At 47.3% G+C, this 22,203-nt stretch overlaps 1 protein-coding gene across 1 annotated transcript in view; it reads right to left on the bottom strand.

Moving 5' to 3' along the window:
* Positions 1-18,060, bottom strand: part of CLSTN2 (calsyntenin 2) — a 582,773-nt gene extending 564,713 nt beyond the window's left edge. Inside the window, exon 1 of the mRNA XM_053929711.2 lies at positions 17,465-18,060. Coding sequence (XP_053785686.1) covers positions 17,465-17,579 — 115 coding nt within the window. The 5' untranslated portion in view covers positions 17,580-18,060. The remainder of the gene's footprint in view (positions 1-17,464) is intronic.
* Positions 18,061-22,203: the final 4,143 nt, after the last annotated feature.

The following is a 22,203-nucleotide window of genomic DNA, read 5'->3' on the forward strand; positions in this document are numbered from 1 at the left end:
GCTGAGGTGAACGTAGGGGTAGATGTTTAGTTCTGCTGGCTGTTCCACATCTGAGAAGGAAGCACTGCAGACAAAGGTAACTGCTTTGCAAATTCACTTACAGGTGCTCTGGGAAAATACTGAAAATAGACACTGAGAAATCTGGCTGCCATCAGAGGCACCAAATGTTCCCGCTGACACATGGATGACGCGTGCTGCAGGCACTCAGCCTAATTCAACTCATTTCACCTCGGGAGGATGACTGCCTGTCTTATCCCAGATCTTGGGGAAGGAGCTGGGCCAACCCTACCCTCAAGGAGCCTTCAGAGTCCTGGCCCCAGAGGAACAGTCACCCCAGCAGCAGAACACTGCTGAATGTTTATTGCACAGAAGCCTCCTGACCCCAGGTGGGTGTGAGGGCAGGAACAGTAAGTGCTGGCCATGGGTGCTCAAGGCTCAGTGAAAGGAGACACCTGCCGGGGGTAAGCACAGCCCTCCGAGTGTCTCCTCACAGCTGCCAAGCATGTTTGAATATGCAAAGGAATCCCAGCATTCAGACCTTGAAATATTTACTATAGAGAGGGGGCAGAAGAAGGGTCCAGGGAGAGCACAGCAAGTACTTTATAAAATATCTTCTCCTGCCTTAGGCAGTGTGGCTCAGTTGGCTGGTGCATCGTCCTGTAAACAGAAACATTGCAGGTTCAATTCCTGGTCAGGGCACTTACTTACCTTGCAGGCTTTGTCCCTGGTCAGGCAGGGTATGTAAGAGAGGCAACTGACCGATGTTTCTCTGTCACATGGGTGTTTCTCTCCCTCTCTTCCCCTCTCTTTAAAATCAGTAAGCATGTCCTAGGGTCAGGATTAAAAACAAAAGCAAAAAACCTTCTCCTGCTCATCCCTCTCCCAAGTTGGGTGCCCTCAGAAAGAGGATTTGAGTGCAGGTGGTTTACCTAGGAGGTGACCTCAGAAGACCAGTAGAGAAGTGAAGTGACTCAGGAACAAAGGATGGAAGCAAGTCACCCCTGTGGGTGAGTAGAGCGCAAACCTCCTGGGGACCACTGGAGGCATCTGTGCGAAAGGCTGCAGATATTCTCCCACCTAAAGGAAGAGGAGGTAGTGGGGGCTGGGGGAATTGATGGATCTAACAACCCCTGTCAGTCATTGGTTGAGGACCTTTCCTGGTGGTGTTAATTCCCTGGGACTTCTGACCTGCCTCACAGTGGGCAGGGAGATCTCTAGTGGCCACAGAAAGCCCACAAGCAAAGGGCTGCTGGTGCTGGAAGTTGGGTCTCAATGTATGAAAATGTCAGACACAGAGGATATGTGGACAGGACACCAATAATGTCTGTTACAACCACCCTCTATGAGCACACAATTGCCCTCCCTACATGCTGTGGCTACTGTCTAGTCGTTACTCAACCTGCATCTTATTGAAGACGGAGACAAGGCTTGCTATAAGGCCCAGCCTGGAGTTCCCACCCCTTCTGTGGAGGAGACACCTATGTCTAGGCCACTAGCAGCAGGTTCCACCTACTAGCTGCTCCATGCCCAGCTGAATGGGATAGGGAACAGGGCTAGCCCTTCAGATCCTGGGCTGGCTATGGGTAGAATAGGAGGCTGCAACAGACCTGGTTTGGTTGTAACCACCCTCTGGTACAAGGAGGTCTGCTCCTGAGCCCCCTAGCATAAAAACAAAACAACAACAACAAAAGAAAACAGTAGTCCACAAAACCAGTGCACCCTAGTCTGCCTGAGCATAACCCCTGACTGTAATTGCTGCCTAAGAGTGCCTTATTGATCACTTGATATAATCAATTTAAGGCATTTACTTGGAGAGTGAGATAATGCTGAAATAGAAAACAAACAGGTACAGAAAATCTGAACTTATCCTGAAATGCCAAAGAGATAATAGGACACCATGCCCTACACCTCTGTTTTACTCCCCAAATTTTCTGTTAGAAATACTTTTGTCTGGCTGTCTGAGGTATTTCATGCAACGTCAGGAACTTACTGCCGTGACTTTACCTTTCCTAAATTCAACCATTTCAGGTAAATCAGGATGTAAATTCCTGAAGAAGTTAGAAAAGATTCCACTTTCTTAAAAACATCCCCAAAGGACCAATGGGTTACTGGGGCGGGTCTGGGGGTGCGCAGCAAAAACAAGGCAGTCTCAGAGAAGGAAGCCTCTTGGTAAGTTGAGTTGGAAGAGTGGGCGTGAGAATAATCCCCTCCCACCCAGGCTCCTCTCTTTATCCCACACAAGCTGGGTCTGTGCGGGGATTCACAGGGAAGCTTACTTTTAATTCACAGCCCATCATCCATTATAATTGAAAATAGGGTGAAGCATCAGAGATGATGTTGATTTTAGAATCAGAATGTCAACCCGGTCTTCTCATTTCAGAAATACATACATCCCTTAGTGCCCTGAAGTTACTGTTGGACTGAAATTTTTATAAACTCAACTCCAAGTCAAATATTACAGAACTTCCAAATGTCACTGAACTACTTATTAAGGGGATATACCATTCCCCATTAAATCAAAATATTAAAGTGCATTTTTATCTCAAAAGTTACTGAAACTCTTTCTGGCAATTCAGCCTCTCTCCCAGTAATACCACAAGCTCATGTGAAAGAAGAAAGGAAGGGGGTGGGGGGAATAACAGACACCAAGGGATTAAAAATAAAATAAAAACCCTAATCCCTCTAAATTATCAATCAGAATACTAAGAATTTAACATCCAAGAGAACAGTGTTTTATCTCTGAAATATCAGTATTGACTGTAATAAATACTCTAGCCTGCTTGTTGGAGTTGAATCCATCCGGCCAGGTTATAAACACGAAATGATGTTATTTTTGCCCCCACCTTGCTATGCCAAGCTGTTCTCTACCACTGGGTGGCAACTGCCTTAAGGATACTCCAGCCCAATTCCTCAGCTTTTCATTCCTTTTCCGTTATTAAGATTGCATCCAGTTCATTTTTAAACTTCAATCTCCTACCTGATCCAAAGATCTTCTACTCCCCGCCCTCCCCTGTGAACACAAGATATTCCACCATCCCATGATGGAGGGGCCAGTGATTTCTGCTCTCTGCCCCTCCCCTCCACCCTGCTGTTCTGCCTGTGGAAAGGGGGAAGACCAAGCAATGTGTCCACAATTAACTGGGCAAAGTATCAGCCCTTCCTTCCATTGGTAAATGATGTTCCAGCACATGGTTTACGTGCTCAATGCCGTCTTCCAACATACCTCACCTGGGAAGGCCTGATTCTGCAGAAGGCCTTCTTCTTGTGACGTATGACAACCTTTTTTGGCTGTCCAAGAGCTAGTGGCATTTTCCCCTTTTCCCTCAAAATGTTTCCAGAAAGACTATAATTCCAGAAGTTGTCGACCCTTTAAGGCAATTTTAGTCTGTAAGCACATACAGGGGTCTGTCTTTGGTAGCTCTTAGAACCAGGGAGTGAGTGAGTGATTGTTGCTGGTATCTGGGCACCTCTTGGCCTGAATGTCCCTCAGCACAGCATCTGAGCTCCACAGTTCTCAATCCATGGCTGGCACTGGATTGGGTCAGCTAAATATTCTTTGTGTCTCTTTAATAAAGCATGAGTTTTCCAGGAATACAACCATCCTGTGAATTGAGGCCAGAGCATACTTAGTCTTGTCCAGAACTTCACCAAAAGTATTTCACCATTTCTAAAGATCGCATCACCCCAATATTGCCCAAGATTATTTGAATTGCCAGTGCAACACACCTGGATACATTTGCATTTGTAGCTTTGGAATTCACAGCAAGCATCGAATACCCTACTTCCTCTAGTATAGTTGGGTCTAAGCATGACATATTATTGGATTATACATTATTTTCCTTTTAGTTCCTTTATATTTCAGTTAAGGCATTACATTGATTTGTTAAATTATGTATACAAGCAAGTAATAGTATCAGTAAATTTCGTTTCAGGATAATAACAGGGAAACCACAAAATGCATGTTGTAAAAAGAGGCCATTGGTTCTGCTAGATTCACGATCCCCTTCTATTTATTTAAAGCCCTGTGGGGTCCAAGTTCTAGCCTTGATATCCAAAGAGAAAAGCATACCTCCTGAGCCAGAGTTATGGGAAGGGAAGGGGACAGCTCTGTCCTGTCCAGATGACTGCACCAGCCCATGGAGGGAGTGGCAGCATTATCCACAGAAAAATCCCAGCCCTAGGAGGAAAGGGACTTCAGGGTCAGAGTTGGGGCTGTTAGCCACCTAACCTACACTCCACTCCACAGCCCACAGCCCCCAGGAGCACCCCAGGAGCTTCCCTGCTGACCACCAGCCTCAGAAGTTCTAGAATTTGGTTTGGACAGGAGGAGGTGTCTCCCTGTGTGTAATGTCAAAGCTTCAATGCTTAGAACTGAACCAGTATATCCTTAGATCCAGAAATGTTTTAACGTTGGACAGCCCATTTGCTTGGTTCCCCCCCCACACACACCAAACTATGTGCACAGCCTGGAAACTTCAGCAGCCAGAAATTTACACCTCTTCCTGATTGCCAGCTCTCAAGCTATGCTGGCAGAATCCTATGGGCCTCGTCACATATAGCCATCCCACCGTAATTGATGACAAAGCTTTTCCTATTAAAAAACTCATCCTTGCCTCTACATAACATGCATCTGATATCATAAACTGCAAACAGCTTTTAATGAGCTGCCTGGAAAATGAAGCACGCTTTATATATGTAGGACTCGTCGGTCTGGAGTTGGAGAGAAGGCCGACCGGAGCAAGGAGGATCTGCAGAGTGACACGGCAGTGTGTGCTGGGAGGGGGTCAGACCCACGGCAGCTGATGGTTACGACCAAATTCTCATTAGAGCAGTGGCAGAAGTTCTCCCAAACCTCAACGTGTGGTATTCAATGTTACAGACTAAAGAGGGAGGTCAGGACTAAGCTATGTCACCAATGGGAAAGTTAATTTACATTAATTATCCCAGAAGGAGAAAAACTCTGGAAATGGCCCTCAGGATAATTGGCCGAAAAGAGTCAAAATCCTAACCCACCTCATACCCAACAGGTCACCTGGGCCCAGCCTGGTTACATCTCCCTATCCTTGAATGCACTAGCTCACTTCAGTGACTGCCAATGCCCAGCCTTGCCATGCTGACCTTTCCTAACCAAATCCTCCTGTTCCACCAGTCCTATTCTGGTGTGCTGGCACTGGGAAAATAGGCAATGAGGACCTAACAGGAAAAGGAGAAAACGGATCAAGGAAAACTCCATCCCAGCCCCACATCCCCCATGAGGCAAAGAGCTGGGTCCCAGGGAACTCAAACATCACTCATCCACCTACCCGTGCTGGTGCCTAAACTTCTGGGGACACAGGAATGACATCCTCACAGACCTGGGCCTTGAAAAACACACAGTTTAGTGAGGGGCAGGCAGGTAGGCAATGAGGACACAATCTGGTGACACTGTGGGTGTAGGGGAAGAGTGACACACTGGGGAACACGCAGGGTTGGGTTCCCAGAAGAGGGCCTACAGTGGGAGAGGAGCTGCCAGGCTGTCAGGCAGGGCAAAGGTGCGGTGGCAGATGGGGCAGGGTGTGCAGCAGCACAGGGGCACAAGAAGGCCCACAGGCAGGGAACTGAGTTCACACCACAAGTCAGGGCTGACGTGTGAGGAAAATGTGTGCAGAAAACATTCGCTCATTTGCTCGCTCGGGCACCCTGCTGGGTGCTGGGTGCTGGGCTCTCCTCACACAAGCTCACCTTCTGGCCCAGGCAAAGGCAGGCACCAAACAAGGGCTTTTGAGATAAGCCAAGGTTCGAGGACTTTATCTTCAAAGTGATGAAGCAACACGGGAATTCTAAACACGGGGTGACTGACTGCATGTGTATTTGGAAGAGTAACAAAAGGCTGCATAGCATTGGATTGAAGAGGGATCAGTTCACAAGCTGGTGGGATAGACAAGTGGTCAGGCAAGGAGAATCCCAATCATCAAGCTTCCCTGAGCAGTGAGGCCCTGTTCACCACCCTCTTATCACCTATCCTGAGCTGGCTAAAGTAGAGGACAAGAAGCAGGGGTGTAGCCACAGGAAGCAAGGACAAAAGATAGGATGATCTCAGCACACTAAAGAACACACTTGGAGCAATGATGAAGAAGGATCAGTGTTCCACAGACAGCTGAATCAGGAGTGAGTGGTGAGTACTGCTGGAGAAACCTTGCCCTGCCTTTAAGCAGACACAGTAAAGCTGGACAACAGGTGAGTCCTCATGATTAAATGAGGGGAGACACGGGGCTGTGAGCCTACATCCAGGTGATGCTTCTATGGGTGGGTCTGAGCACAGCCTGCATACCTGTGCCACAATAGATGGACAGCAATGCTCTCCTTTGACTCTTGAGGTACCTACTTAGGTGCTCAGGTGGGTGGGCTAAGAATTGGCAGGGCTCAAAGTCCCCAGAAATTGAGGCTGCCTTGGTCCTGGAGAGAGAAGATGTCACAGTACACATCTTTACCCACAGCCACAGAAGCTGTCCACACCAAGCACCAGGTTGCCTTGTGCCAGGACCCAAGGCTGAAGACAATCAAGATCCACCAGTGCTGGTAGTCAGCACAGACAGGAGCCCGGTTTCCCACGGATCTGTGGCAGCCACTGCCAACTTTTATGTGACAGAAGGTATGTCTCATAGACTCATCCATAGAGGGCCCACACAATCTGGGAACAGTTGCTGATATCATTCCTAAACGGTTTGAGCACCGTACACAGCCCCATTTTTCTCACATGCTCCACATGCTCAGCCAGCCACGCTGCCTAAAATGTCATCAATGTACACAACTGCTTAACCCCACTTTCTAAATGCAAATGTCTCCAAATGAGATCAGGCACTGTTTCCCATTACCTGTCTGATAAGACGGTGTCAGGAGACCTTTCGGGCACTGGAGTCCTATAGGCTGGGCCAGGGGCATGGCAGCTCCGTATTTTCTATTTAGGAGCCCATTGTGTGAGCCAGGTGACTCGTTCTGATTAACAGAAGTAGCAGAGTTTTCTAAACATGGTTTTATTCACATTTTCCACTAGATTGAGAAAACAAATTGTAAGACTAGGATTACGATGATTCCCATCATTATTGGTAGTGTTTTAAGGAATGGCTTCAGGGAGCAGCCAAACTCTATCTCCAAAAGCAGTCCTTGGTGCCACCGAAGTCTTGAAGAGTGAGAACCTGGGGAGAGGGGCAGGAAGAGATGTGGAAGGATGAAGACGTGCTGGGACAAGAGGGGTGCTGAAGGCTGATGCAACAGTTCTGTCAGCCCTTCCCTGCAGCCACCCTTCCCCCTGGGCTACGGGACAAAGCAGTAGTGGAACATACAGCTTCACACAAAGATTGTTGGCTGGTCTCTGACTTGAGCTCCTTCTGTAAAAGAGCTAGAATTTAACTACTGGAAGATTAGGTTAGAGAAGGAAGAGGCATGTTCAAAGAGGAAATTTATGCTAGTACAATAAAAATGCTTTATTCACGATATCTAATTACAAGAATAATAAATCACTAAAAAGTCTTAAATATAATTTTAAAATTAATAAGCAAGATACAACTATCTTCATATTTTTGATGATGGTGCAATAAAGCTGAAATAATTAGTTTTCCTTTGGGAAAAATATGATAACAAAATTAAGTTAAGGTAAAATATATGTCTTGAAGGTGAGATTATTTTAAATTTGATTCTTAATGATGTTAGCCTCTTTTCCCACCTCAAATGACCATCTACCCTCCCACAAACAAACAAAACAACACCCAAAAAATAAATAAAAGGAAGGAAAAAAATAAAAAAGAAGGGAGGGAGGGAGGCTCTTAAAATACCATGAACCACAAACTAAAAACTTTCGTTACCCAGCACTTCTGTGACTTTCCTGAGTGATGGCTTATCTTTCAGTTCTTGGCTTTATGTCCTGACTTTTAATCCTTCCCAGAGAAGGTCTGGATGGGAGACGATGGAGCAATTTGCAGCAAAGAGATGCATGCCAAGAAGTGCCGGCAGAGCATAATGAACTGAGATTCTAGGACTGTGTGTGTGGGCTTAAACTATCCTTGCATGTTTGCTTGGAGGACCAGAGTAAGTGATTTTCTAACTCTAGAGGCAAAGAGAAGACTCCCTCACACTCCAAAATTGTTCTCCTATACTCTATTTCATGTCTAACATTAGTTATTCATTCTTTTGGGTTAACATTTCCCTTGATAGGTTTAAAGCTACTAGTTGCAGGGCAGGCTGTTATCTGAGACACACTGGTGTGTAGAATATAGAGAAAATCTGCCCATAGGAGAGCACTTCTGGGTTTCAGAACTTAAAGGAGTAGGAAGAGTTGGAAAAATAAACATTCAGAACCTCCAAACAACAAACACACATCCAATCAAGCTAAGCAAATGCTTACAGAGTCTCCTCCCCTGAATTTTTGTAGCTTTTATAATACAAGCCCCGCCCCTGCCCCAATCCCCTTTCTCTCCCTTAAGTAGTATCTCCAGGAGGACTGGGGCAAAGATACTAAGTCCTGCAAATAAGCATGGATGCCACAGGAAATGGGGCATCCCTGGTGACAAGCTACAGCAGAAGACCCAGCTCAGGAAACTTCCGAGAAACAGACTTTTAGGGAGAGAGAGAATCCGTCCTCTCTCAGGCCCTCACTCTCCACTGCAGCCAGTAAAGGGACAACAGTCTCTGCACCCTACCCAGGCAGGCCTGAAGTGACCTCAGATGAAGAGGTTAGGTATAGTGAACTGTTCCACGTGTGGGAAATGTAGCCCAGCTCCCACTCGGAAAAGCCAGTGGGGAGCGAGGTCCAGCACACAGGACCCATGCCCACAGACAGGTTCTCCCATGGGGAATCAGGCCTGCATTGTACCTAGGCTGCTATGAGACTTGCTTTTGATAAAACTCCCTCACCCTGGATTGAGGCAGCAAATGTTTACTGAGTATCTTTAACTTCCTAAAGTCTGTGCTAAACCTTCCAAGTATGGAGTGTAACTAGTTCAACCACTTTCCTCCTTGATCTGTAACATCCTTCTCTTTGAAGTAATTAGCAGTATTCTGTCCTTTGTTGTCTGTAAAAGGTAATCACCTACAGCGAACCTGTGCATAGTAAATGAGGCTCATCCTCGATGTAAAGTGCCTGAAAAAGCAATAAAAGCCTGTCCAGGCAGGGGTCGGATGCTCTGGCCCTCTTACCCTCTCTCACTTAAGACAGCGGCCATGCTGTCCCTTTTTCTCCACAGGCTTTCTGTAGTCCGTGTGAATTTGTCCACTACAGCCACAACACACGGATCCCGTGGGCCGGGATCCACACCAGTTAGGACCCATTTCCATCTCCCTGTTGCTCTTTGTTCTCTTCCCTTTAGCATCCCAAGGTCTCATTCACAGTGTTCTCAGTGTCCACATGGTCAAGGGAAGAATGTTAAAGGGAAAGCAGCAGCTGGCCCAGGGGAAGATGACTCTCCAGAGGCCAGAGTCAGGCACTGAGGTCTCATTATGCACACCCACTTGGAGACGCCCTGTCCACAGCCAAACCTAGAATTGCTGGGGTGTGTATTATGAAATAAGGCAGAAGTTTCCTTAGAGCATTTGGCCTGAGCCATCAGGCAGAAGCCTCTCTGGCTTCAGGTATGGAATGACATGCTAAGTATATCTTGGCAGCACTAGAGAGAGCGAGTCTGAATATCTACTCACATTCTCAAGCTACATAGTCCAGGATAAACTGGGCTGCTGCAGAGGAAATCATATATAATATATCCAAAACCCAGGTCTTCAATATTTTTGAAGGGTTTCATTTCTCCTTCCCTTCTAACTTTGATATATGTACTTATTTAACAAGGGTCTGTGGAGGGTTAATTGAATTAATATATGTAAAGTGCTTTGAGTTTAAAGAGAATATGCAATATAAATGGAAGTGTCACTAAAAAGGTTAATCTAATTTACATCTAACACTTTCAGTTCATGGTGTTAATGAACTATATCCTTTTAGAGAGTGATTAATTCATAGAAATGTGATTATTTTTCCTAATACTATATATGGGTCAGCTTCCCCTATTACTATATCTAACTTTATAAGTGGATTTAGCATTTTATAAATTAAAAAGTAAATCAAACACCCATATAATGGTTATATTTCATTAATTACTGGGAGACATGCATTAGATTAACATTTATCTGTTTTAATTAATTTGCTGCAATGCAGTTATCCATGCAAATTGGAAAATGACACATACACTTGACACAATATTAACAGTTTTGAGTGGTTCTTCCCTGAAAATCTGTGGGTCTGCAACTCCTGCATTTGTTATGTAACCATGGTGACCACCAGCTGTGTGACTATGCAGGCTGTGCATCACAGAACTGGGAAGGGGACTACTGCTAAACTCGAACTTCTCCTGAAAGCACAATGAACTAAACTGCTAAGGCAGTACAAGGGCAGTAGAGTTGGGGGGCTGGAGTCCCAAAATCTAAACACAGATTTCTTACATCCGATCACATTATTTTCTTAGGCACTTTATCCTTTCAAAGGGCTTTCAGAGCCGCTTCCATGCGGATGCTCGTAACTTTCTTGGGTAGAGAAGGGAGCTGCTGTTTTATCCTCTCTTCACATGAAAAAGCAGATCCCAGAGGGCCGAGTGGTCTGCCCCAAGCTTGACGCTGATCCGGTGACGAGGCTGGGAGACCTGCCTTTACTTATTCTCCACGGTGATTTTCTTGTCACACTTGTTGGAAGACTGCAGATTTGTTTGACTATATAATACAACAGGCATCATGGAGATGAAAGAAGTCATAAAAATGATTTTTATAATTGGCAAATGTCAAATTTCAGCCAATTCAGCATTTTTAGAAGCAGTGAGAGTGGCATTTACAGCCCTTCTCAGTGAGAATTCCAATGGCATCTGCTGGACCTGACTCCCTCACACGCTTTGGTAGGGTTCATGTTCTGACTCATCTGCAGAACTGAGGGTTTTCAACCGATACAAAGTGAATGCTGTACTGATTTGGAAGGACAGTCCCATAACTAAAGGGGAGAGGCCTGATGAATAGTTCCTACAGTGACCAAAGGCGGAGAGTGGCACTGACCAGGAGAACTGTGTGTGTACAGAGCCCTCAGGGACTCACACACAGCCAGTGGGGGTGGTAGCACACTGGCATACAGCCACTTCCTCAACACTCAGCATTCACTGTGAACCCTGGGCAGTGTTGGGAACTGGTCCCACAGAGGTGATCAGGATGCTCCCCCCTCAAGAGGCTCATGGTCTGCCTGGGGAGATAGGAAAGCTATAGGCACTGCAATGGGAGAAACTAGAGGTGGTGAAATATAGAGGAACAAGGCCCCCTCCTGGGAATAGCCTTGCAACATGCAAAGAATGAAGCATTTCCCGGGGACGTGTTAGTAGTCGAGGGCAGCACTTCTCAACCTTGGCTGGGCATCCGAAGCACCTGAGAGCTTTAAATGAAATCCTAGGTCCTAGCCCACAGCAATTACACCAGTGTCTCAGGGGGTGGGTTCCAGGCATCAGGGTCATTTAAAAACTCTGTCAAGAGGTTCCACTGTGCACCCAGGGTTGAGAGTCACTGACACAGTGAAGAAGAAGGTAGACTCTGAAACCCCAGCTCGGTTTTACTAGTTGGGAGAACTGGATAAGCGGCTTAACTTTCCTGGCCTCAGTTTCCTCACCTGTAACATGGGGATAATAAGAGCGTCCACCTGACTGAGTGGCTGTGATGCACAGTCTACCCTTTCTCGTAAGTTATCAAGTTCTCCAGTAGTTTGTGTCATGTGCAATGTTTGCCCTAGACAGAGTGTCAGCTCTTTGATATCTGGAGCTTGCTTTATCTGTTCGTTCCCCTCACAGAAGGTAACAGGAGACTGAGAAGTAGCTATTGGCTGACGCGCTAAAGAACAGAGCCCAGTGCATATTTGGAATGGCCCAACTCTCACCCAGCCATCCTCCTCTGAACAGGCTGTTGCTCCCCCAAAGCTCATAGCATGACTGTTATGAGTCCCCCAAAGTCATATGTTGAAACCTTACCCTCAGATCGATGATGTTAGGAGGCAGGGCCTGTAGGAGATAATTAGGATTAGATGAGGTCATGAGGATGAAACTCTCATGAATGGGATTGGTGCCTTCTAAGAGTCGTGAGAAAGCCTGCTTCTGGTCTCTGCCTGATTCCAAGTGTGAGGATTCAACGAGGAGTCGGCAGTCTGCAACCGGGAATTGAGTTCTCCGCAGAGCCTGATCATGCTGGCACCCCGACCCTGGGCTTCCAGCCTTCAGAACAATACAGATAAACTTCTGTTGTCTTTAAGCACACCCCCCCCACCCCAGTTTATGGTATTTTCATTACAGCAGCCTCAGCTGATGGAGACAGTGAACCTCTGTCCCATTCAGTGCCAACGCCTTCAGCTCAGCACGCTTCCCCTAGTTCAGTCCTCTCACGGTCCATTCCCAAACCTACCATTCCAACAGAACCACTTCCATAGGGTCCAATTCGTGGTGAGCGAGATAACACATAATAAAAATAATAATGTTTCAAGCTGTCATTTCATTGTCATAGCATCAGTTCCTCCCTTCCATGTAAACATGTATCATAACAGAGGTGGTCTTAAACAAACAAACAAAATGCTTCTCTGCTTCCTGGGACAGCAGGTCTGGGAGGAATGCTAACTGGGCAGCAGACCTCTTCTTACAAACTCAAATCACACTACAGAAGCTCTTTCCCCAGAGACCAGAAGCCCACACCTCCAGTGCTGGCACACAGAGATATGTTTGTTTATTTATATAAGGCACATGGCTGAGTCCTTACTCTGATCTCACCCTGCATTAAATGTAACGGCTTTTGAGAATCGGCCCTGGCCTCAAAGGCGTGCATAGACTAGTAAAAGGGGTTCAATTCAAGCCAAATGTATATGAATGTGTATTTATATTCATATATGATATTTATACACCCACATACAAGCACACAGAGAGAAGTACAGAGAAAGACACACATACAAAAAATAAAGAGAGAGAGAGAGAGAGAGAACAAGAGTTTGAGCTGAGAAAAAATATGAACAAAGCTGATGAACTGCCAAGAGGTCGGAAAGGGGGAATCTCACCAAATCTCAAGGCACTAGAGCCCAGTACTGAAGCAATCAATAATTAGTCATTTGTTGTTAGTGCTGTTCACAGGCCATGAACAGTAATTTCTAAGCACTATCCTGACCTTCCTTTTGCAAGATCTTTGTATCCCCATTTTATAAATCAGGAAACAGGCTCTAAGGGGTAAACTAATGCCCAAGATTATCTAGCTAGGAAGCAGCAGGGCCAGGATTGGAACCCAGATTTCTGTGGCTATTAAGCCCAAATTTTACTCCATACAGGAGAGGAAAAAATGCCCAAAGTATCTATAGCATGGTGATCACCACCAACTGCTCAGCTTACGCGGGGAGGCCAGGCAGCAGGTCAGCCCTCAAGATGCAGGGAGAGTCAGGATCCAGACTCCAGTCATCAGGCCTCGAAGAGCAGTGCTGGAGCCAGACAAGGGGCACAGGCCTGCCGGAAGGACAGCCCTAGCCTTCTGGGGGCGACTAGCCGGGTGCAGCAGTCTGGGAAGGTTTGTGGAGAAGACCGTGTCTAAGCCTGGCCATGTCTTGAGTAACACAAGAAATTAGGCTGAGAAAGACAGAGTCCAGAGGATCCAGGGCAGGAATGAGCACATCCTGGTCCAGGAACCACAGGTGACTCAGCACTACAGCAGGTCACAGTACATCCTCTAATGAGCTGCTGAGGGCTTTTGGTTGGTTGTGAAAAATAACTGCCACACCCCTAGGACACACATCCTTATCACCCAGAGATGGTTTAGAACAATTCACCATAAAAATTCCATACCATCTTCGCCCCTGCAGGAAGTTCTTCAGTGTGACATTTGGAATATGCAAGGATGAGTTTTGAATCTGCAGGAAGGAAGATGAGGCTGCTGCTCAAAGCAAAAACACTGGTTTCCTTTGATGAAAGCAAGGCCCGCTTTCCTCACCTCACCAGCAGGCTGGGAACAACATCCCTGGACTCTCCCACTGCTATGGGCAGGACCACGGGGCAAATGGGGAACTCGGATGTACAATCAGCTCAGCTTCCCTGTGGTTGCTAGACCTGTTTTTATAACCAAAGGGGTTCTCTGTCTCAGGCTTAGTTCTTCATCGGTGAAATGGAGCCTGCGTGGGTTATAAAAATTAGAGACAGCCCAGGTGAAGTGATCAGCACAGTGTCTGTTACCTACTAAGGAGGGGCTCCATAAACTGCAGTTACTATAACTATACCACGACTGCTATAATTCTGCTCTACCTTCTCCCCTCCCTATTACCAAACGCTGCCTGTGCATGCCCTCCCCCTACCTCCCTCTCCCTCGGGCCCCCCAGCTGCATAGCACTATACTTCAGAAAAATTCTGTCTGCTGTCATTCTCTTAAAATTTCCGAATAAAAATCTCATCTCTACAACTGGATCAAAACTCTCAAACAAAGGTAGGGGTGAGACAGGCATGGAGGGTGGTCTTCCGCTATGTGCTAAGAATCCCGCAGAGCACTGAGCCTGGCCCTGAGCACACAGGAGAGCACTACGACAACGGGAGGTCTACACTCAGGCACTGTCCTGCACCATCTATGCCTCGTGCTGAGAACTGAACGGGGACTGTGTACCAGGTCCTTGAAACCTGAGACCACGGATGCATCACTAAGTCTGGCTCAAACCTTAAGATGTTTGTCTAGATTGCACTGTCATCTTTCCCTGGTATAAGATGTGACTTTCTCTGCCTGAGAGAGTCTTTGGGTCCACAATACCTTCCCAGTTTTGTTCCTAAAACATGTGCATGGAAGTTCATCTTTTCAAAAAAGCATTTGTCCTTTTTGAATAGTCAATATATGAGAAAGTGGAGCAAAGGGGTTACAATAACTGCCCAGCAGCTGTATTATTTCCAAAACCAGGAGTATGTTCACACTGAAAGTACAGTGACTCTGTGAAAATCCTAAACAGTTGCTGAGATTAGCTCCTCGATTCCCTGCAGCAAGAAGCAAGGAACACAAAGTCAGAACAAGCTGTGCCCCACACACGACATCTTCCAGGAGTCCGAAGCCAGGAGGGCGGGCTTCCAGACAGTTGTCCAGAGGATGCGGTCAACTCTGCCAGGCAGCTTGACGCCACACTCCCGATTTTCTTCTGCACATGACTACGGAATTGCACAGAAGAAGAAAGCTATTTTTGCTCAATATTCTTTACAAGCCCTCCTGACTTCTCTTTTTCAGTGATGAGAATAATAATGATATAAACCTAGGCAATGACCAAGTCAGTAGCAGGGTGCATTATACATGAACCTTACCTTTATTATCTCAAATATTCTTCAGACATTATGTGAGATTTGGAAATTTAAAATTCAGGTGCACTGTAATAAGGAAAGTCAGTCCTATAAATACCAACTAAAGTGTCATAATAAGCGTTTCTGTTTTGATCAAATACTACACATTTGTCTGTTAAAAAAAAAAAAAAAAACCTGCTGCTGAAAGTGCTCTTTGCAGCCCCCCAGTGGTTAGAAGGGGAAAGATGGAAGAACGGGGTATTCAGACGGCAACTTTCACTCTGCGGAGCTGATCAACTTTTTACATTGGGAAGACAAATAGTTTCAAAACCATGTCTCGAAATGAGTATATATATTCCAAAGGGCATGTAAAAAGTGTTGGCTAAAATTAACATAATTGTTAACATAAACGTGAATTACTGAGATCCTGGACTTTTTTTTTCTTTTAAATCTTTCTTATCTACAAAACTTTCCATTCTGACCTGAGAACTCAGCAGTGTACGTGCACACTAGGTCTCCTTCCCACTCGTGTTTCCCCTTTCTTTACTTGCTGTGACCTCCCCTGTTTGTAGACATCTGCTTATAAATACACCATTTGCTCTACCACGAAGTGATGAAAAATCCTCAAAAATATGCCATTTGCCTGTTTAACCGAGTGCCTATACTGGGGAAGAGGTTTGGAAGTTCATTGGCTTTAATTTGTGTTCACCAAAATTACATTCTCTCAGGATGACCCCTTCCTAACAGCAACTCATTTTCATAATGACTTTTTCTTTGTCTTCCCAAAAAAGAAATGGCCTCTCCAGTATAAGGGGATGGGCGGATTTGATGAAAAGATATAGGATACCTGCTTAGAAAATAGTTTCAAAACCATGTCATAAAAATTTAAAAGATTACAAGATACACAGAAACTCTCCTATTCTCAAATGTATCACTTTCACATGGCAGGAGAGGCATTCCCAAGCCCAGAAGAGGTTAGTAGTCTGCCTCTCACTCTCCTCATCCCCTGAAGAGTAATTAAACCTGGTATACATTTTCTCCCTGGCTGGTAAGCTAGGTATGGTTCAAAGCCGGCCTGAAAATCAGTTTGGCTCTAAGAGGAAGCCTCTTTACCTACAGATGCAAACCCCTCCATCCTCTGATGAGGGTCAGACAAGATTCCAGTGACTATATTACCTGGCAGAATTGGCCACAGCCCTCAAACCAAACGCACGCACTCCTCGTCAACAGCTCGGAGAATCAACAAGTTATCGCTAAACTGGGCGCTCCAGCCCGGATCCGTACCGCCTCCCCTGTGTCCACCGCCACCTACACCGGCTCTGCTCCACCCTTGCCTCTCCGGAAAGGTCCTGCGAGCACGACCCGCCCCCGAGGCACACCCCACCCCCCTCCCCGCGCCTCTCAAGGCTCTCCCAGGCAGCTGTCAAACTGCGCCGCTGACAGCGCCAGGCGTTCGCCGGGATCTTGCTTTTTCCGGGCCGGAGAAGAGGGGAGATCAAGATCTCCTACGGACCAGGGTGGGCGGGGGAGGGGCGCCAGGTTGGGCTCCTCTGCCCCCCGAGCCGCAGCGAAGTCTGAGCGGCAGCGAGGAGCGTTACCTACCGCACTTCTCCCGGACTCCGCGGCCCACCCGGACGGCGCACGTTCCCAGGGGAGCCAGAAACGCCCTGGGGGAGCCTGAAGCCAGCCTGGGGCTTTCCCCGGAAGCCTACAAGTTTCCACCTGATCCTCAAGCTGGCAGACGAGCTCTGCTCCCTTCTTTAAAGGCCCCGCCGCTGATCCCTCTCCCGCAGGAGCAGACAACTGCCTCTCCTCCCCGCGCCAGCGCCCCGCTTCAGCCGTTCCGAGCCGGAGCCCGAGAATCGCCCGCTACGCCCCACCCCGACGCAGCCCCCAAAGTTGCCCGGACTCCCCAAAGCTCGCTTCTCCCCGGTCCCTGGACCCCGTCCAGAAGTTGGGCAGGCGTCTGCAGGTGGAACCTCTCCTGGTACCGGTCGCAGGGCGCTCACTTCGGGAATCCCAGCCGCAACGAGGCCCGGGAAGCTGCAGCAAATGGGGGCGAGCAAATCTAGCGTGAGCCCAGGTGCCCGCTGCCGGCACCCTCAACCCTGCCCCGTCTCCCTCCTCCAAGTGAAGGAAACTTCCCCAGCACCCACCTTTAGCCGCGAGGAGGCGGCGCCGCCGGCTGCCCCCTCCGCCGCCGCCGCCGCTGCCGCTCCCCACGCCCAGCGCCAGCAGGAGCGGCACCCAGCACAGCCTCCCGGTCAGCATCCTCGCCGCCGCCGCCGCCAACGAGCTGTCTCTGCCGCCTGCTGCCCGCGCCGGCTGCGCCTCCAGGTACCCGCCCGGCGGAGGACAGCCCAGCCTCGCCCGCTGCGTGCGGTTCGGCGGCGCCGCGCTCGGCCTCCGCTAGAGCCGCCGCGCCGTTCGCTCGCCGGCAGCAGCCGCGCTCACTGGCTCGGACCCCGAGCGGCTCCGGAGCTCACCCCGGGACGGCCCGTGACGTCACGGAGGGAGGGAGGTGGCTCCTGCATATTCATGAGGCGCGGACATTGGCCCAGGCTTCCGCGCTCCCGGCTCCGCGGCCGCGACCCCAACTTTCCTCCGCCCTCCTCACGCTCCAGTCGGGACTCAGCCCCCGGAGGGCCCTGGTGGGCGGCTGCGGGGAGCCCTTCAACCCGCGCCTCAGCTCGGGCATCCAAATAACTGCCTCAGGAGATGGCGGGCTTCCTCCGAAAGTGATCACTTGGGGCCTGAGCTCCGTCTGCTTGGCGCTGGGGACCGTGCCCTGCCACGCCCTTGGAGCTGGAAGCCGCGCGGAGGGGCGGGCGGGCATCGCTACTCGTCCGGCCCTTGGCCAGGTCTCTGGACGCTGTCTGCTGTCTGGTCTGGGGAGGGCGCCAGGCACACGCGAGAGCTTAAAAGCGCAAGTGCTACTCTGGAGATGTCGGGCAGGGCAAATCCCGGCAGAGCAGGAGGGCAGTGGCGGGACTCGGTGCGATCGTGGAGACACTGGGGTAGCCGTAGCTCCCAGACGCTGATAGACCACGTCAGAAAAGGCACACTTGGGGTGCTGGGCCTGCTGAAGGTGCAGTGGGGACCACACATAAACTTCCCTGCAATATGGTGCCCAGGCCAGAAGTCACCCCTCTGTTGTCACTCACACATGTTACGACCAGGCCACCTGAACTTCATGCCTTGTAACAAACACCTCATGTCACTGGTCGATGTCAGTTTCCTGAGGCAGCATCAAGCACGTCTTTGACAGCCCCCACCACTCCCCGGGCAGGCCCGGTTCATAATGGTGCTCAGTAAACATTAGCTAAAGGCTCAGAATAAATCCTTGACCATATTCGCATATATGTGGTGCCAGTATTATACACAGTTCAGGGCTCATAAGGAATAAATAAGGAAATAAGATATAGAAATAAAGAAACAAGAAGACAATTTATTCATTGATTCAACACATTTACCGAGCACTTAACGTAGGTTGCATCACTGCCAGATTAGACATTAGAGATCCAGAGACCAAGGAGAGTGGTCTGTCATCTCCTCAAAGCCTTCGTTCCTACCTGAGAAGCAAGAGAAGGTGGTAAACAGCAATTGCAATGCTTTGTAAGTGTTATGGGCCTGCACAGTCTTTATGTGCTAGATATGAGCTTATACAAATCAATTTTTAAAATGTGTATATTGCAACAGTGTCTAAACAGCATTCTATAATCAATAACTGTAGTTTGAGGTACTCAAGAAAGCCATAAAATCCATTAACAGGCCTCATGCTGCCCAGCCTCTCGGTACCACCCTGGCAGCTCACCTGGAGCCCCACTAATTGTGGAGGCCAAACTGCTGCATTTGGGGGTACCAAGAAGTGCTTGGTGGGGAGGGGGTTGCAGACACAGGCCAGGCACTTCATCTGCAGATCTCCTTTAACCAATGCAATCAACATCTGTCCTATTATTTTCATTGCACACATGAGGAAATGGAGGCACCGAGAAGTTAGGTAACTTCCTTGTCCAAGGTCAAAGAGCTAATAAATACCCCAGGCCAATGCCAGGGTCTTACCTTTTTGGACTTACCTTTTAGTCAGCATTCAGATAGGATGGCATGGAGAAGGGGGAGCTGACCCAGGCAATATCAGGGAAACTGACAAATAAAAAAATATAAATTTGTATCATTTTCTTCCATTTATGCTCCATCCAATTACATATCTGCCTCCCCTTCATTTTCTCTAATAAGTAGACTGACTTACTGACTTACCTGCACTGTCCCCTGATGTCATTTTACTGGGTTTCATTAGGACTATTTGGTTAGTCCTAAAACTCTTGCATGAAATTTCAAATGAACACCAAATAATGAGAGAGAGGGAGAAATACACTGATTGGAAAACATTCCCAGCCCATGTAGCAGATCACTAGGAAAGAACACAGCAGGATGAGACACTAGGGGGAGGCCAGTGCCCAAGAGGCACAGCATTGCAAGCCTCCATCTCCTCTACAAACGGGGGTAATAATGATGCCTGCTGTGGAAGATCAAGTACACTAACGGCCCCCATCTGTTCATGGCTTCCTGATTCCATTCCCTTTGGATGTGCTTTCCCACCCTAACTCAGAGCTCGGCCACATGACTTGCTTTGACCAGTAGGACAGTAAGTAACATGAATGTTTCCTCTTCCTCTCATGGACCCCTGCCACCACCGTGAGAACCAGCCCAAGATAACCGGCAAGAGAGTGGGAGACCACACTGGGTAGAGCTGAGCTGCCTCAGCCAGCCAAGTCCATCCTAGTTTGGTCTATACCAGTTGGCCCATCAGCTGACCACAGACACATGAGCAAGCCCAGCTAAGATCAGCCAAGCCTAGCTCACATCGGAGCTGCCCAGCTGAGAAGCAGTAAGTGATTGTTGCATTAAGCCACTACCTTTCAGGGTAGTTGATTAAGGAGCATGACACGTTCTCCTAAGGTCATTATAAGAAGTAAATGAGAAAAATGAATGTGAAACAGTATGGTACATAGTCAACGTCTAATACATGTAAAAATCTCTCGCTTTTATCAAGTCATTTGAGTTATTTTATTTGGGAGAAGGCACCAATGAATGACCTGGCTTATTAAGAGGGATGAAGAGGAGTAAATTCAATCCTTGGAAATAGCCCACAAGGGCTTCAAGACCATGTCACCCGTATGGAGCACTGCTGTGTTCTCTGTTTCTGCCTGACTATTGAAAATGCAAAAAGTGGGTAAAACAACCCAACAGCTAAATTCGTCCCCATTCACTCAGTGCCTGGCTTTGCAATGGGGGGGGGGGGGGTCATATTCCATACTTCATTTAATCCTTGCAATAACAATAGGTGTCACTTCCCTTATTTTATTTTAACTAAATTACTCAGAAAGTTTGAGTAACTTATTTGCATTCACATAATTGTGCAGAATATGATTTCATGTCTGCCTAATTCCAAATTCCATCTTTCTCCCACACATCACAGTTTTGAGAGAAGCATGCAAAGTAAGCAACAACAACAAAAAATAGTTTCAAATCAGAAACGGTATCCTGGGGGATTTGATTTTTTTTTAAATCTCCATCCATTCACCTCTGAATAATGGCCATTTAAAAAACCAGTTGTCACTTAAGTGATTCAACCTTCTGAATTTGTTGACCCTTTGTTCTTGACTCACTATTGGGGCATGTTCCTTCACAGACCTTGCTCAGAAAAAAAAAAAATGGTAAGCAGGATGATGTAAGGCCTTGGTCACTTTAAGCTCCAAGCCCAGGACCTACCTGGTGATGCAAAAATAAACCTCAGACAATTTATTTGGGTCAATAGTTTTACATAAATAAACAAATAACTCCCCTGTTCAAAAAATATATATGTAGAACCTAACAGAAACAGGCCCGACATAAACACAGCCGTCCCATCTCATTTTCACCAGGCTCATCAATGCTTTGCCCAATTAAGCACCAAAATACAGTCCCTGAATAATTTAAACTGGATAAATGAAGAAAATAAATAAATTATAGCAGCTTATGGAAACTTGTTTTTAAAAAGAAAATTAAACTGAGGCTTTTTTACATGACCTAAATTTAATTCAACTAAAAGTACTTAACTTTAAAAGAAAGGTTGAAAAGCTGATTCTTAAAAGAGCTTGGAGTCATTTACTGTTTCTCTCCCCCACCTTGGCAGGCAAAGCCAGGTCTCCATGACCCACAGCGACTGGACAGGTTACAGCTTTGAACATTGCTCTCAGATGTTTTGGTGCCATGCAGAGGCTGCAGCTGCCAAGCAGCTTTGTTAAAGTTTAGACATTTCTCTTCAGGAAAAAGCAAAAAGGCTTGTTCACAATCAAATCCAGTTCATGTTCAACATTGTTTAGACATGAGTATTCTATGCTTGATAAGGCAGAGTGCCCTAACTGAAAACAAAGATGTCATTGATTATAGCAAGAAATTATTCCTGTGCAGTCTCCTATACTTGCCTTGAACCTGTGTACCCTGTGGTGGTTAAAAAAAAAAAAAAAAACCAGCCATAAAATTTAGTAACACTTCTCCCACTGAAGGCTTGGTTGTCTCTTCTCTCCTTAAATTTGAGCAGTCTTGAGACTGCTCCTACCAATACAATTCAGCAGAAGTGATGCTATCTATGTAACTTCCCAGACTAGATCATAAAGGTGACATGGCTTCTGCCTTGCGCACTAGGATGCTCGTTTTTGGAGCCTGAAGCCTCCAGGTACAAAGTCCAACCACCCTGAGGCTGCCATGGCGTGAGGATCCCAAGCCACGTGTAAAGGCTGCATGTAGATGCATTGCCAGCCCCAGGTGAGTCCAACGTTTGGGTCATCCCAGCACCTCCAGATAATTCCATTTCCTACCTGCTGAGTCACCTTTAGCTCTTTGAATTTTCCCA

This window comes from Desmodus rotundus, chromosome 8 (assembly GCF_022682495.2).
Source record: "Desmodus rotundus isolate HL8 chromosome 8, HLdesRot8A.1, whole genome shotgun sequence".
NCBI lineage: Eukaryota > Metazoa > Chordata > Mammalia > Chiroptera > Phyllostomidae > Desmodus > Desmodus rotundus.